A 16,839-nucleotide genomic window follows, 5' to 3' on the forward strand; every position below is an offset into this window, starting at 1 on the left:
GCGCGGAAGGTGATCTTAATAATTACTAAATTGGGATTGGTGATAACGGGAGAGGGAACATGATGACAAAGAGACAGAAAGAAAGGGAAGGTACTGGCTATTGGAAGTTCGAGTGAGCAGGGCAAAACATTTAACTACATCCGTCCCTCCATCTCATAACCACATCAATCAAGACAAGGTTCTCCTCCATGTCTGAAAAGCTCAGGATATGGTCCCTGTCACATAACTAGCAATATCGGCTCCCGAAACCGTGACAGCTCGAATAGAATCGAAGTTCGATATCAACAATCTCTTAGCTCCTCCAGCACCCTTTTTAGACAAGTATATCTTCAGACAGGAGCAAGTCTGGCCCTTGAAAAAGAATCCATTCTCACCCGCGCTATGGTTAACTCACCATGACCATCCTAGATGGCGAGGACACATGACTCATGTCCCCTGTTAGGCGTGACCACGGCAACTTCCGGCTTGACAGCGGTGAGATATCAGGTTACTGCAACTCCTAACTGCATCCAGTGCACGTGTGATGGCAAAGGAACCAACGAGAAACTCGGCCGCGTGTGCCGAAATTGGTTGCAAGTGCTCTGGCACGGCAACATAACCGACGATGACTATGCCACCAGAAGTTCAGAGGTCTACTGTGCAACGGAAGGTACATCCCGAACGCGCGTTCGGAAAAGGAAACTGGGGCGGTGCGGATGGGGCAAGGGGAAGTCTAGCGAATTTGAGAATTTTTCCTGCTGATGTTTCTAGTACCAGCCATTATCTAATCTTAAAGATTGTAATATTGCTCCGGACTTCTGGGCCCGTCCATACTTTGCAATTATGCGTGCCGAAAGACTTGACTTCTTCTTCGTGCAACAGAGACTCTGGACATATCGAGATTCGGCACGGAGAGTAGGCATGGCCATTATCAATTGCCCTGATAACGATCGTTTAGCTATATCAGGTCTTCAGATCCCGATTGATGCTCTCTTTGACATCGGCTGCACAATTGGATTCAATCGAGTTCCGTCACAATGCGTTCAGTCCACGCCACGGCGTGTACCAACTTTTGACTCCATTCACCTAGAAAATGTTTCAGGTCGTTCAGCAGCGGACGGATCACCCGCCCCGACGGTTGCGCAAGCTCAAAGCGAAGGATAAGGCAGCCATCACTGCAGGCTTACCGAAACTGTTTTCTGGAAGCACTACGGCATCAGCACAGCACAGCCAAGAAGTTTCTTCTCCCTTTCGATGCTGTTGTTGAACATTGAGGTAATGAGGTCGGCATGGACTTCAAGCCTGGGGATCCTTCCAATATGCCATCAAATCCTACCGATGCTCAATATCGAGTTATCTTAGATAAGAATCTGTCAGATCCGACTGGACACTCGAGGCTGGATTCGCTGTCCGCGGAAACCCGCAAGAGACTCCTCGCTCGATGGCAAAGCCTACGCAACAACCCATCTCTAAACAACCGTATCTTTCAGGCTGGAGTCAAAGAGGTCTCCAAAAGCATAGGAATAATCATGGTCGGTTTTAGCGGATTGTTGAGCCGTGGCTCAGCTGGATTCGAACTCCCTAACGGCTGAACAACCAACCTCGACTGTATTTAAGCCAATTTGCATGCAACATAATTTATCTGAATTTTATTTTCAGAATACTTTAGTGACGGTTGAGTCTCACGATGATTTTCAAAGGGGAAAGAAATCCGATTTTGACGACTTGTCGCATAGGTAGGCCGCAGAACAGGGTTAACAATTGTTGGGAAGCAGCTGACAGGCCCATAGAAAGGTAGGGGTCAATGAGGTGGATTGAAGACTATGCTCAAAGAAGGACTACGGACGTCTCCTCCGAGTGATCAAACTGCAAACACAACATGACAGTGAGTCATGACATTCAGAAAATAAAGGGCAACTTTGGGCTTCTTCACCTCCCAATATCCTACTACTTTATTCTACAAAATACATATCTAGACTCTGCTAGACCTACATTTCTCTTTCTAAGACATATCTTTTATTACTTTCGGCCTATAAAGTCATAGAAAAATCGTAAAGAAAGCTCCTCTAGAGGTCTATTAGGATTCTAGTTAAGGTTAAAGTGTAAGATTTAGGTTAGGATTAGGGATTAGTTTAGCGGTCAGGATATGAAGATTAGTTAGGATTAGATGTTAAGAAAACCTATTTTGAATTTTCTATTGGCTACACCTGGATGGCATGACCCACTGTCGTGTTGTGTCTGCACGTACCAAGCGTGCACGGAGACTCAAAGTTGAAATTGGCGAAGAGACGAGTGAGAACGAGCTAACAAGCACAGTCTACGTCGCCGCTGTTAGCAGCTCAGCGAGGAATGGAGCGGTGGGAGTTGGTGGTATCGTTCAGAAACGCCCGAGACTACAGGACGCCCACGTAGTGGAGTCTTTCTCCTCTACACTAGGCCCGAGATCAGAGCAGAATCTACACAGCAGACAGATGGCAGCGATGGCATACGCGTTGCGCAGATTCTTGCAGGGGATGAAGGGCGAAAGAATTGCGGTGGTGACGAACAACAAGGCGGCAGCGCTTGTACTGAAACGACCCCACCAACAGTCCGGACAAGAGTTTGTACGGTGTATCTACGACTCGGTTGAGGAGCTTCGATAAGACGACAACACCGCGACGATCCAAAGGACGGCAGCTAGTAAAGACGACAAACTCCTCAACTAAGCAAAGGCATAAGCGCTGGAAGCTACTTAGAAGGGATCTACTCCGCAGGCGAAGTGCCCTACGATGAGATTGACAACGTTTAGCGTGGCGCGGTCGGAGTGCTTTATATAGAGGGCGTTGCCCGAAAAAGTGCGAAGACACTCCAAGGGAGTTGACGCAGCGTTACCAGGAAAGCATACACTCCAGCTGTACGACAAGCTTACGTGGAAGGAAGCAACGATTATTGCGTAGCTTATGACTGGAATGGCAAGGCTAAACGCATGTTTGCATCGAATCGACGCTGCATCCCTGAACTTATACGGATGTGGACAGGCGGCAGAAACGATTGCACGCTTAATGTTCCGATGCACGAGATGGACAACGTTCCGAACTGAGATGCCCCAGTGCACTGAGATGCAGAGAAGCAGTATCTTCTTCTACCTGGGAAGCAAGAGTCCATCGGACGACGAGAAATGGAAGCCAAATACGGAGGCGGTTCGAGCAACAATACGGTTCGCACTAGCAACAGGCCGTCTCGACGCAAGGTGATGAGATACGAAGTGGAGGAGACCAACCTGGAACATAATTCTTGGACAACTGGGGTCCCATTTATAAGCGTCTTACTCCACACGGGGCATAGATTTAGTCTAACAAGGGCTGACTCGCTCGCGTCGCCGCGGACTGCCGGACCCATCCCATCCGCGGAGGCCGAAGCCTACCATGGAGAAGAACCACTTTAACAGATGATTCAAGTTCTATGGAGAGAGAAGTTCATCGGGTTCTGATAGACATTGGTAAACTCTAGCTGCATCATGTAGTCTTTTGTAATTAACAACGGAAGGACAGTTGGGAATACATGGATCTTTCATTTGGCACACCACTATGTAGGTACAAGTCCAGATGAACTATTCCCATCTTTGGTCATTGACAGTAGCTTCGAGACTGTTCATTGGAAACTCGCATCCGAGTCAGCTCGTTTTCTCAAGAACTTAAGCATCCAAGGCGGTGCCCTGTCCCTGAGGCTCCCACCCCTGATGCGTCGTTCAAGCAACCACTGCACCGTCATGGTCGCCATCGCGCAATTCCATACAAAGGACACGATCATGCCCAAGGAAAAGACCAGCGAAGAAGAGATGGTGGTCGTGCCGCAGATGGTCATGATCCCAAAATCGTCGATGCCGTCGGGAAGCGCGAAGCCCGAGATGAGGAGGATCGATTGGCAGACAACAAAGTCTACAGCGTTGATAAACTTGAGCCTGCGGTACATGTAGAATGTAAGATCTGGGCGGGAGTTGAGTCTTTTTTGGTACAGGTAGAGGGGGACAGAAATGGCGGCTAGGCCGACGGTGATGTAACCTGTAATCTAAAGGGTTGTTAGTGAGTAATGGAAAAGTTAATATCTCAAACAGAGTTGGTTAGATTTACCCCGTGCGATGTTCTCGCGTGGTCAGAATTGCCCATTGCTATTATTCCGGTTACAAGTCCTGCAATCGAAAACGGTGCAAAGATTAAGATGGTGAAGACGGTCTGCAGCCGCTCGACCTTTCGTTTCGTAGGTTCGAGGAGTGGGCGGTCGATCATGATACATAGGCTCGGTGTTGCCGCCAATACCAAGATTACTGGGTACGCAAGAAAGAATGCAGCAGTCATGGAGACGACTGGCCACTCATTAGCAAACAATAATACATACTGTAACAAAGCTCTTTGGGAGGATGCAACTCACGATGAGCATAAGTCAAAACCACAAACTCATCCTCGTCAATGCCGTTCACTTGATACGAGTTGTCCGAGAAGTCGATGGAGAAGGTATTGCCGGAGCTGGTAACGTTGAGAGTAACGCATGTTGGAATTGTGACGTTGAGAAGGGGGTTGGCCGAGATATTCCTTCGAAGCAATTCATGCAACCCCGGGACGCCTTTTATGATCCAGCAATGGTCCGATGTAGAGAGGTCGTGGAAATGTTCTTGTAGGAAGTCGGTGATATAGAAATCGTCCCACGCGCTAAACGGACAGTCTCGATGAACGGGGGCGATGGTGTCGTTGATCTGTTGACGGTGGGTGGTTGCGGCGTGATTCAAAGATCTCGGAGGTATTCCTGCCTCAGATAGATCTCTCGTAGAATATTTGACGCTAACATCTCCGGAGATATCACCCTGAATTGTACTGGCGTCCGAGACTCTGGGGTAAAGGAGTGCCAGGCTAAACAACAAGATTCGTGGATACATGGCACGATAGATGGTTCGAGGAAGGAGGAGAAACTAACGAGAAAGCCCACCGTAAATGCTCAGGGATCGCGAGTAGATATGTGCAACGGAGCCGTCGGGGATTTTTCTTGTATCGACTCCACAGGGATTTCTCTCACTTCCACAGATGACGAAGCTGAGGCTGAGTTATCGAGGCGCAAATACCAGATATTTACCGTATCTAAGGCCTTGACAAGGGCATTAAAGTTTGTCTCATTACCCGACAAATACGGATTGTTTCGGGTCCGGGTGGAGACTCGGTCTCCGCGGAGCTGCTAGTGCGGGTCCACCTTTGCTAGCGGCATCAACGATGCTATGATCGTCAACGACAACCACCACGAGTAATGTGTATTTGATGTCTAGTTTACTCCTGCTGTTAGAGGCAATGCGGTGACAAGAACTTAAACTGTTGCGACTGCGCCACTCTGATAACTGAAGCGTTTTACAACTTGTTTTCCCCATCCGTCTTCGTATCAAGGCGCAAACCTGGCTGATACGAAGAGCGATTCAGAAGTTCATACAGTCTAGGTCGCCGTTGACACCCAGCTCGCTCAAGAAAAAGCCGCTTACATGAGGGTTTGTAGAGACTACGCATTTCTCTCCCGATTTTCTCCTCGAGGACTTTCTCGAATTTTCTTCAGAGTCACTCCGAGCCGTCTTCGGGGAACCATCTACTCCGCTCAACATCCTTCCCATTCCTTCCGACGTTGAATTTTGGTGGAAGAGGAAACTATAAGTGGTTGATGGTGATGGTTGTCCCGGGAACTTCGGGATGTCATGGCGTAGTTCGGGGAATCGGTCGAAAAAGTCCGGCTCCATCGTCCAGGATGTGAGATCATAAATTCTTTCTATAAATAGCGGTGAGAGACTGTATGTTCCCAGCTGGATGTTCCGAAGGTAACAATCTCGAAAGTCATATGGCCAGACGATGCGAAGATGCTCCTTAAACATATGCCAGAATATGTTACCGCAGTACCTGTGTGGTGCAACAGCGAAGCGGTATCGGAGAGCGGGCCTATACGTCTCGGTCAGATGCTTGTCAGCTCGGAATAGGCGAGGTCATATACCATGCGAAATAGTCGGCCGAGGGATCATGCGAGATTTCCTGCAACGGTCTCCGCGCAATCAGCTTAACGCTCTAGTTTGGCCTATGCTGTGGGTCCAGCACTCACGACTTGAGATACCACGGTGGTATTAGTGCCGACTTCACGAGACTGGGATCGGCATAGGCTCTCATCAGTAGGTGGATGATAAATAACACGGCGAGGCGCTCTGCTTGTCCGCAAGCCGCAAAACAGAGCTCATCGAGTTGTCGAACCTTCCTCCACAGTGGAGTCATCCTGCCAGAGTGGGCAATGTTATCCCAGCCATGAAGTACAGCGTGGACGGGTATGTCCTCACTTGTGTCGTTTTCCAGGTGGAGAACGGTACTAGAAATGACAAGGGGCTCTTTAAGGATTTCATTGCCGGCTTTCCAGTTGTTACAACTAACTTGCGAGCCGTCTGATAGCCGCCGGACTCTCTTTGTTAAGGAACAGCAGCATCTTGAGTGATTGCTTTGCGCTTCAATTATGTTGTTGCTACGTTTTTCAGTCGAAGCAGTGTACGTAGTCGATGAGGCCCGTGACTCGTTGATGCTCATTTTAGGCGTAGTTGCTGGGAAATCCGGCTCAAACATGGAGTCATCCAGGAGTTGACCAATGTCAAAGGGGCTTTCGTTCATTGATCTATCCGCGTAGCTGCCGTTCTGCTTGTGGGGATCGAGTTCCGTGAGACTTTCATGGGGAGGCATTGAGGATGTTTGTGGCGTTGCCGAAGAACCCAGAGTTGAGGGATTGCGGAAAGCCATGCCAACTGTCAATGGCTGCTCATGTAGCGTCGGTACTGCTGGAACGTCATCTGAATCCCAATTTTCAGTTTCTTTGACATGATCGATAAATAATGAGGACGTTGTTCTCAAACAGCTCATCAATTTGTTCCGTTGCTCAGTTACTTTCGACAGTTGCTTCATAAGAGACGCGGTCGTGGCATTGTCATCTTGATGACTGAGCCTTTCAACCAAGCTCTCAAGCTGGGCTATACGTCTTTTCGTCTTTTCGCGGGCGACACGCTGAGCTTTCCGATCGTATTCTCTTTTCTTGAGTCTCTGAGACGTCGCAGTTTGCAATTTCGGCGGAGATCGTACGGTGGTATCTTGTGTAGATGACATCGGAGCGCTGGTCATAATGCTGTTCGGCTTTGCTTCTCTGTAAGCAACACACGTTGTATCGGCACAAGTTCCAAAACGGATTCGGATTCTACGGTTTGAGTAAAATACATCACATGATGGGTGCGTGGTGACGCGGGTGGGGTGTGTCCGATGAGCTGCAATCCCGATGCGGGGAGACTGCATTGGGGAACGGTGCCTCGGCAGCAAGCGGCAGATGGTTTCACTTTTGATGTCAGTACTGACACTTCCCAGTCGACAGTTTGCAGCTCAGCTCTACGTTGGGCATTTAGATTGCAGCTACAGCGAGCTGCTACTGTATTCCTCACACAATCTACGCCTTGCTCTGGGCAATTCGGAGGAGTTCTTAGTGGGGACTATGAGACCGCGCGAGATCTGAACCCACCTGCATGTTATCGTTTTCGGCATGCCTGTAGACTTAGTTTTCATGCTTGAGATCCCTGACATGCCCTCATGTGACCGTGGTCGGACACCCATAACGAGAAAACGCTGCTGGATACGAGGCGCTACAAAACTTACGGAAAAGAGCGTGGTGCTTGACAGAGTCGGTATATGGTGGCTTCATATCAGCCAATGGCTCACCTCAAGTCCCTTCCCATAAACTTGCCGATGAGTAAAATTGGGTGAGATTCCCGTTTCTGGGCGACGATTCTACCAGTATCTGAGTCTGATTTTATTACCAAACGTAGATCTTACTGTCGTCAAGCCCAGATCAGAGCAACGATCTCGGGATGGTATGAGAAGTAAGTATATGCAAGCTAGGAGAATTGCTGGACAACCTGCAGGATTGGGTATAACATCGTCGCAACATAATAATCTTGCCTTTGCAGGTCGGATACATCTTGTTACGATTGGCCATGACAACCATGATGGAAGTAACATCGTAGGTACCTTTCAACTGCTGGAAATTGAAGCCTTCCTCATTTGCAAGTGCGGCCTAGAACGTCGCCAGTACTTGATAGGGGTTCTGTTGTCGTCAACCTGAGGTGCAGGGCTGGGTGATCACTTGCCACAGAATCCATTGCATATTCATTTAATCGACTTTGAGCTACACATCGTAAGACACTCGCTACCAAACGCTACGTGGCCGACACGAGAAGAACAACAGAAGCAGAAGATGCCCGTCAAGTTTAGTTGCAGCCGAGTAGCCGTTGGTATATGATGAATTACGCGCGGGTCTGCTTTCGTGCTGCGCCATGGGTTCTCAAAAACAGGATAGGTTGGTCTCTCGTTGCTCTGGACTTGTCTAGTTTCGCTTAGGCATTACTAACCCCTTCTCAACTTTTCGGATGCTACAGCGAGTAAGGGCCGTAAACCTTTAGTTATGCAGCAATCTGACTGATTCACCATGATGACTTTTGACTATCATTTAGATGTGTATTGTCAGGGGCCTAGACCCACGGACCTATGGACTTACGTGGGGTATGCCGGTAGGCCCCTATTAGTCAGCCATATGAAGGATAAAACACCTTTGTTGGGCCATGTATGGGCAGGCCAGAATCAAATGATGTTACAACACCACACCTACCTATCGTTAAATGCCCTATCGTTGACTTCTTCATTCTGATGCCATAGCCCTCTGACATGTATCATCGTCAATACATCGCTCAGACGAATCATACAAAGAACCGTCCAGAAAACGCAGGAATTCCGTTGAACCTGTACATCACTGTACATCAAATGCTAGTTTAGCATAGTTATTGTATCCAAATTACTTCTTGTTTTGGTCATCTCAAATAGTCGGATTCTCCACATCATGTAGCATGGGGTTTTCAGATGGCTAGGTCAAGCCCGATTGTTACCAGTTTCCAGGAGCCGGCATGCTGCGTTGCATGCGCTAGTAAATCGCAATTTCCAAAATTCAGCTCTCACAAGTTGATTTAAAAACGTGAACAAGCAAGAAGCTCTATTGTTCAGTTCAAAGTTTCTTGAGTACAATTGTTGTCATACCATTCACCCATTTGAAATGTAAGACCAAGCTTTAGGGCCCTTGTTATTGACTAATATTTCGTGGCTCAAGAGACCGAGAAATGTGTCAGAAGAATGCCTTAAATCGATTCGCAGGGTCATATTGACGCCGTAAGCTCACTAGCTTCTCGAAGTGTTCGCCAAATACCTTGTCAAAGGTTAGTCGTGGCCTTTGGTACAAGCAGTTCAGAATTGAAGTTAACTTGCCCCTTTCACATCGTGATAATCAGGCTCAAGGCCAGCAGGATTGATCTCGGCTTCATCAACTCTCGGTCCCAGAATTTGCTTCGGTGCCTCCTTGGAAAGCTGGCGAAGTGTTTTCTCTTGCTCCTCCGAGCCATCTCCTGGACAGCTGAATATGAACAAAAGCAAGTGGTTCAAGTTATGCGATCTGGGCCAGGCAACTTCCGAAGAGCCTCCGATCGGGGACCGCTAGAAGATAGATCGTTTAATAGGACTATTCATAGAATACGACCAGCTTGGACTTACAAATAGAAGAAACTCGAAGACAACCGTGGACATCATTTGTACAGTTTTGTCCACCTCACCTATCTTGTCGTAAAAATCAACTGCCCGAGTGATGGCGTCTTTTTCCAAGTCGGCAACTGCCATAGGTGCATAAAGGGTCTTCATTGTTCCTCGGAGAATCGCCGCATTCCCTATAGTTACTAGATTAGTGGATATTTCTGACAGTTCATCAGGAAGAGATACTTTGCATGCTAAGGATTCCCTTCATGTTCGTCACTCTGGTCCGATCGATTGCACCAGGCATTTGCAATATCCATTCAAAAGCGTCTCGGCCGTGCTTTTCTCCAAGGGCGTCGTAGACATGGAACACAACCGAATCTTCTGCACCAGGCTCGTCCCTCTCAAGTATCGTGAACAGAAGCTGTTTGGGTACCAAGTAAACGAAATAATTAACCTTTGGATGCGGTACGGAGTGATTAAAGGCGTAGATCTTGTCAACCAGCTGCGGCAGATATTTGCGAGGCACTAAGACCATACCCGACCAAATTTCAGTCGGATATGGATGGGCTCGAAGGAGGACCTTGGTGACGACTTGATTAATCGTCAGTTGCGGACCAATACTGACACTGCTTGTTGTACCCACCACCGAATCCGCTGCCGCCACCTCTGAGAGCCCATAGAAGATCGGGCTCTTTGGACGCCATGATGACTGTGCCGTCATACTTGACGACCTCCGCGTCAAGGAAGTTGATTGGATCACTAATACCACCGTATTCAGTGGACATCCACGAAAGCCCACCGTTCAGTATCGACCCCGCGACTCCAATACTCGGTGTACGGGCGGCAGGAACTTCTCGTGCTCATATAAGTGACTGTCCCACTGCGACATATGACGGAGCTTGCTAACCTGAGTACTCGGGGTCCACCCGTTCCATGAACGATACTACCTCAAACCAAGTGGCACTGGCGCCGACCGTCGCAATCTTCTTCACAGAGTCGTATTCCAGGTCCTTAAAGCTCAACATACTGACAATTACATGTTTGGCAGATGGAGATTTGAAGCCATGGCCTCGGATTACAAAGTCCAAGTCCGAGACGTAAAGGAACTTCAAAATGGCGGATAGTTCCTCCACCGTGGTTGGATTGAGTACTACGGATGGATTAAGCTGCTTCTGAATAGCATACGGTTCCGAATGAAGCTTGTAGGAAGGATTGGTTGACGTGATTACTGCTTCCGAGTTCAATGTCTGTATCAGCGGCTTTAGTATAGTGAGCACGTCTGATTGTGTTTTGGAGGCCATGTTGTTCGCGAAGGTGGAATATAGAGTATTTTGATGTATGGCAGAGGTGAATCTGAGATCGACTCCTTTGAGGGCAGCCTAAAACTAACTGAACTGATATGCCCTGGCACCTTTGATCAATGACAGCGAGACTTACTTACGTCTTTTAAATTCAAACTTTGGCCTGTAATTTTGTGTCATCCGAGATTAGAAGAAATGATGTAAGCTTAAGCACATAACCTATGAGCTTGGTGAATTTGGCAACCCGTATACCTGGAACATGTACACAGACATCACTTGCCGCATTGCGCTTGTAAGTTCGTGCACCAGTCTCAGGATCCAGGACTCAGCGTTACAAATCGGACAGTCTCGGAATAAAGGACTGAAGCTTGTTGAAGCTCGGCCCAATAGTGCACTGAAGTCCGCGATGGACCGATCCGGCCAGTAATCGGGGTCCGGCCAAACGTTGATCGTGTTCATGTGAATATTTCGTTGGCCAGTGGGCAGGTAAGAATCGCATTTCTCCATCTCGGTGCTATGAAACTTTCGACTAATTATTCGCATGGTTGTAGCACATGTAGCTCAACAGCTGACACTAACACTTTGATGATGGGAAGAACAGTCTTGCTTCGGGTGATTTTGAGAAAGAGACTACGAGTGCCTAGCCTACTAAGTTCTGGTGATGGTTTTAAGACACGACGGCATTGAAATCATTTGTTGGGTTGCAGTCAGCTAGCATAACTATACGACTCATAGGTCAAAAACAAAAGGACCATCCATCCGCGAATGAGTGCCCTTGTAATCGGGCTACTGGAGCCGCCTCCGCCTGAATGAAAATGAATGTGACGCGACCTCGAGCAAATGCCGTGAGTTGTAAGCAGCTCGTGTTTTCGTCGTCCATTCAAAGAGCGAGGGCTTGTTGTTTTCTTCAGATAATAGGCATTCTTTGTAAGCTTTGCGAGAGCAAAAGCGTTCTGCAAGCATTCTGCAACCAAAGAACAAAGATCATTTATCTATTATCCTTCCTGTAGTCGCTAGCCACGTGTTCGTCACTATGCGTTACTACCATCATTGTAAGACAAACACTGTGCACCAATTCCGAAAACCTGGAAACTGTACAGAATGGAAAGTTACATATCAAAAAATGCTATGCCTCCGTCATCATCGGAGCTACTACTACCTCTTCCTCAGGATCTTCAAGGTCAAACCGCACTGGTAACGTTAGCTTTGGTCTACCTGTTTAAACGAGATTTCCTCTGAAAGTCGTGCTTTTGCACAATTCAGCCCAAAGCGCAACAACGGAATGGTGTTTTAAATCTTATGACGCTGATGAAGTGATTCCAGCGGCGCTTCCCGGGGAATCAGCCGAGCGATTGCTTTCTTACTTGCCCGTCGCGGGGCAAGCATCCTTGGAACTTGGTCCCCAATAGCATCGCTGGAACAGATTCAGTCACTTGAACGGGTAGTGAAACAAGTGTACAAGACAGCGGACTTCGAAGCACCCAAGATCATTGAGCTGGCTGCTGGTGTGCTTTACCTGAATTTCCTAACCTCGTTGCCAATAGAGTTCGGGATTAATTTGGCAGCAAGCTCAACATCATTGTCAACAATGCAGTGTATTTCGGGACGCGCCCTATGGGCGAGCTAGATACCGAATACATTCAGCGAATACTCATCGGCAATGTACAGCACCTCGTTCTTCTGATGGATCGGCTCCTTCGGGATGGGTCCAAACAGCCAAAGTCAAGAATCGTCAATATCTTGAGCGATCTTATTCGATTTCATTTGCCTTACGTGTAAGCTATGTCTCAACAACAAAAGTTCGCTGTTTGACTCCAAGCTAACTCTTACAAGTGGTATGATGCTATATGCATCTGCCAAGGCCGCCTTGGAATGTCCCACGCGCTCTTGGGCAGAAGGTTTGATTCGGGACCTGAGGACGCTAGGGACCACGGTAAACTCGCTGTCGGTCGGTGGTACAGCAACGCATGGATTGCTCAAGAACAACGCAGGCATACGTGATGTTGCACTCAAGGTTCTGAAAGATGGAAAATCAGTCCATAATGGGCTCGGGCTTCCTGAGGACGTTGCCAACGTTGCCAGCTTGCTTGTAGAAGAGGCGGTCCGTTGGACAAACGGAAGTGTTGTAGCGGCCAATGGTGGTGCAGCCAATGTTCTCTATTGATAATATCACTTTTGACTGCAAAATACGTTTTTTTGCTTAGATATACATCTAGTACGCAAGGCAGAGTTTGTTTTCCTTGCACTGGAAATGTAGACGGAAGAAAGACTGCGATAGCCAGTTGACCTCACTGTCAAAAACAAACTTCTGGAAAACAGCTTTTATAGTCACTGATGAACTATGATTATGGAATCAATGTTTTTTGTGTTACTCATGATTTGTATAGAGCTTGGCATCAAACTACAAATTCTAACAGCTGCATCCAGAACCTTTCGTCATTGCTCAATACCCCAGCATCCGGATCGTTTTACTAAGACTATGCCCACTTGTCAGAGCAGCAGAGTCGATAAACCTCTTGCTCAGGCGATGACGCGTGTTTGAAAATGCTACCAGGTCCCACGCATCTCGAGCGTCTTGTTCCAAATCGAAAGGCCACGCGGCCCCAACATCGAGAATGGTTGCGCGGTCAAGCACTGCATAACGAAACGCAAACGTCCCATACTCCCTCCAGCTCTTCCACAACTCCATAGTTTCCAATTTGGGCATGTGCAATGCCGCATTCGCTGCAGCGACCAGGAGCTGGTTCGCCAGCAGCGGACTGGCGTCGGGTCTCATGGTGCTGTGAGAGGTGAGGGCCAGGAACTGGAGCGTCGTCCAAGGCTCTGGAGGAACTAGCTGCTGGGGTATACCAGGATAGAAGTCCTTGAAGAAGTCCACGGCATCAAAGGCGTTACATCCGTGGAAGTTTGAAAGACGACGACTAGCCTTGACGGCAGCCACCGCGACGGCCTTGTCGTTTACCTTTCGACATGATTCATGCAAGTTGTCCTCGTAGATCTCCATAAGTAGTATATCCTTAACAGTGGAGGGAGAAGATTCCAGCAGGGCAATGTTTGCCAAATCGCGCAGACTCTGCTCCTCGCGGTCGATGCCGCACCAGTACACGTACTTGATTTCAACCAAGCAAGGTAGGCGCCTAAGAATCAGATCAAGCGCCTGCGCCGATAGACTCCGGTAATAACGGCGATCAATTAGGAAGCGCCTGACCATCCGAACCTGCGGAACCTTGACGCACTCTTTGTCGTTGGTGGGATCGTCGAAGACCATCTCACCAGAACCGATATCAAAGTCTAGAAGACTGCCGAGGGTGCGTTTCTTGCAACCCTCTCGTGAGAAGTGACGGGATTGAGAGTGTATCAAATGCTGCGGCTCCCGATCCACCGCAGCGCGCTCGATGCCTCCAAACGTCGCATAATTGTGCTGTACATCACTCCTTGAAGCGGCACCCAGCACCAAGGTCAGGCCATTGTTCTTCGGTTTTTGGTCTACTAAGTTCCAAGTTGAAAGGACTTCGAAGAGCAACAACAACGTCCTGCCGAACACGATGTTATTCCACGCTTTTTCGGCATCGCCCTCTGCCTGATCGCAGTGACGGCAATCGTAGGTACCGAGATCGACAAAAAGCACAATATACTTGACGAAGGCCTCGCGACGACCGTTGACCAAAAGATTTAGTTGTATTAAGTCGTCAAAGTCTTTGACCCTCAAGGACCTAAAGTTGCGTCTTTCGAAGAAATCCCGCCATTCGGAGCAGACGGTAGGCAAGCTGCCCTTCCTAGGCGGCGGATAAACCTTGGTGAGCCACGCAATCTTCTCAAGGAACAGAAGTCGGAGCTCTGTAGGCATATCATTCCATTCTAGCGAAGGTTTTGGGGCTTTGGCAATTTGAAGAGTTTCGGGAGGGTCCAGCGGTGTTAATGGTGCTTGCAAGAGTGTGTCGTTGAACAAATTCGTGCAAGAAGACTCGATAGAGAGATCCATGGCGTCTGATGGGATCATTCTTCCTCCAAAATAATGAGCCAATGCCTCGTTGATGCTTTTGACGTCTTTACAAACGAGGAAGTGTTGTCCTTGAGGTAGACGTTGCTCTGCTGGGGGTCTCAATGTGAGATTTGAAATATAAAATGTTGAAAGGAGCGGGGAGCAAACCTATGCAGAATAGAGTCAAGCTTTTCTCGAAGTAAAAAGAAGGAATTTTTTAATTTCCTTGTAAACCTACGGGGAATCAAGCCCAAAGGCCATGGTGGTTGCGAACCCTGCCGACCACTTGATCCATGGAAGTCGAAAGGCCTAATCTAGTAAAACGTACTCTGCCAGATGTGGCCTGTTCCGCCACCCTCTATATTCACTTCATTCACTTATCGAACATTTAGACATCATGTTGGATAAAGCCATGAATTGTACGTTACTATAGTGGAATGCAAGGGCCCTTCTCTAAAATGCTGCGGAGTGCGCACTTTGTGATGCTATCGACTGAGCTGAATGCACTTACACGATAAGATAAGACAGTACCGTTAGATTCGATAAGATTAGATAAGGTTCCGCAAAAGTGACGATCGCAAAGCTCCAGCCGAACTTCCTTCCACAACCACACGATGTGAGAACGAAGCATAAGACTGCGACGCCCGCCGCCAAAGGATGTCGCCGTCCCAGTTCATACCCGCACGCAGCTCCCGTCACCGCATCGCCTGCGTAGCCCTCTACCGTGCCCTCATCCGTGAGGCGCGCGCGGTCCCCCTCCCCGACGATGTCCTCCGCAAGGGCACGCAGCATCCGATTCCGCGGCTCGTGAAGAAGGCCTTCGCGCGCAATCGCACTGAGACGAGCTACCGAATCGTTTTCTCGGCACTGGGGACAGGGTACAACGTAGGTTTTTTCCCCATTCCTGGCTTCCTCGGCCATCGAGCTCCCATTCCCAGGCCGACGCTGACGATCTCTCCCACCAGTTCCTCAACCTCTTCAAAGCCGCGCAAATCCCCGACTCGAAGGAACACTCCCAAATCATCGCCCACCTCCGCGAAAAGAAACTCCGCGACGCGAAATCCGAGGCCGGCAAGCCCCCGCCCGAACCCCGAGCCCCGAAAAACCAAAATGGCCGCCCCTCCTCCAAAAGGTCTCCCAGGACGGCGAGCCCCCGGCCTACGTCTCCCCGCGGTTCCCCGTGCCGCGGGAGAACCTCACTGGTGCGCGGCGCGTGCCATACGTCGCCATCACGGCGGAGGGCATTGCTTTTCTGCGACAGAAGAAGCTGCAGGACCACTCCGTCGCGCTCTACATCCAGCACAAGACCAAGGTCAAGAGGCGCACGATGACCCTGCTGCTCAGCTCGATGCGCGAGGACATAACGTGGGCTGCGGAAGAGGATAGGTGGGAGGAGATTGTGAAGAGGGAAATGTACGCGGCGCAGCGGCAGGGGGCGCGGAAGACGAGCGCGCGCGCGGGGAGGCCCGACGACCTGGATAGGTCGGGGAGGGAGATGCCGGACAAGTTGAAACAGGACGAGAGCTACGGGCAGATGGTATTGGAGAACTGGCGGTTTGCGAGCAACAGGCTGACCAGCCTGATGGAGCAGCAAGCCGCGCGGGCGAAGGCGTTTGTGGAGATCCACAAGGCGGAGAAGGAGATGCTCGACAAGGAGAACCAGGCTTACCTGTCGATGGGACACCGTTGGATGGTGGACACCCCCGAGAAGAAGATGCAGAGGCACAAGAAGTTCCGGATGGACTTTAGGGCGGCCAAGATTGAGCGGAAGGCGAAGAGGAGGGAGAAGAACAAGTGGCAGAGGGTGAGAGGCTTGGAGCCGGCCCCTGTGGGGGTTTGAGAGGTCGGTCTGTGGACAAGACTCCTTTTACTATTATGTGCCCATTTGCATTTTAAAATGATACCACCTTGCTGCCCATTCACGCATTACTACAATATCGAAGAAAAACGAACGCTTTTATTGTCATAAATTCGTAGTTAATTGTTA

At 49.1% G+C, this 16,839-nt stretch overlaps 4 protein-coding genes across 4 annotated transcripts; 1 reads left to right on the forward strand and 3 right to left on the reverse strand.

Moving 5' to 3' along the window:
• Window positions 1–3,609: 3,609 nt before the first annotated feature.
• Window positions 3,610–4,124, reverse strand: ColSpa_12511 (uncharacterized protein; the record flags this gene model as incomplete). The annotated part of the gene is made up of 2 exons (XM_049278723.1): window positions 3,610–4,026; window positions 4,089–4,124. 2 exons carry the CDS (start codon window positions 4,122–4,124, stop codon window positions 3,610–3,612), a joined length of 453 nt encoding a protein of 150 aa, XP_049134680.1.
• Window positions 4,125–10,165: 6,041 nt separating this feature from the next.
• ColSpa_12512 (FAD-linked oxidoreductase azaL) lies at window positions 10,166–10,594 on the reverse strand (the record flags this gene model as incomplete). Its single annotated transcript, XM_049278724.1, has 2 exons — window positions 10,166–10,419; window positions 10,477–10,594. 2 exons carry the CDS (start codon window positions 10,592–10,594, stop codon window positions 10,166–10,168), a joined length of 372 nt encoding a protein of 123 aa, XP_049134681.1.
• A 2,719-nt stretch (window positions 10,595–13,313) lies between these two features.
• ColSpa_12513 (uncharacterized protein) lies at window positions 13,314–14,852 on the reverse strand (the record flags this gene model as incomplete). Its single annotated transcript, XM_049278725.1, has 2 exons — window positions 13,314–13,693; window positions 13,943–14,852. The coding sequence occupies 2 exons, from the start codon at window positions 14,850–14,852 to the stop codon at window positions 13,314–13,316; spliced, it is 1,290 nt and encodes a 429-aa protein (XP_049134682.1).
• Window positions 14,853–15,509: 657 nt separating this feature from the next.
• On the forward strand, window positions 15,510–16,692 carry ColSpa_12514 (uncharacterized protein; the record flags this gene model as incomplete). Its single annotated transcript, XM_049278726.1, has 2 exons — window positions 15,510–15,737; window positions 15,994–16,692. The coding sequence occupies 2 exons, from the start codon at window positions 15,510–15,512 to the stop codon at window positions 16,690–16,692; spliced, it is 927 nt and encodes a 308-aa protein (XP_049134683.1).
• Between the last annotated feature and the right edge of the window lie 147 nt (window positions 16,693–16,839).

The sequence above is a fragment of the Colletotrichum spaethianum genome (genome assembly GCF_022836535.1).
Source record: "Colletotrichum spaethianum MAFF 239500 DNA, contig65, whole genome shotgun sequence".
NCBI lineage: Eukaryota > Fungi > Ascomycota > Sordariomycetes > Glomerellales > Glomerellaceae > Colletotrichum > Colletotrichum spaethianum.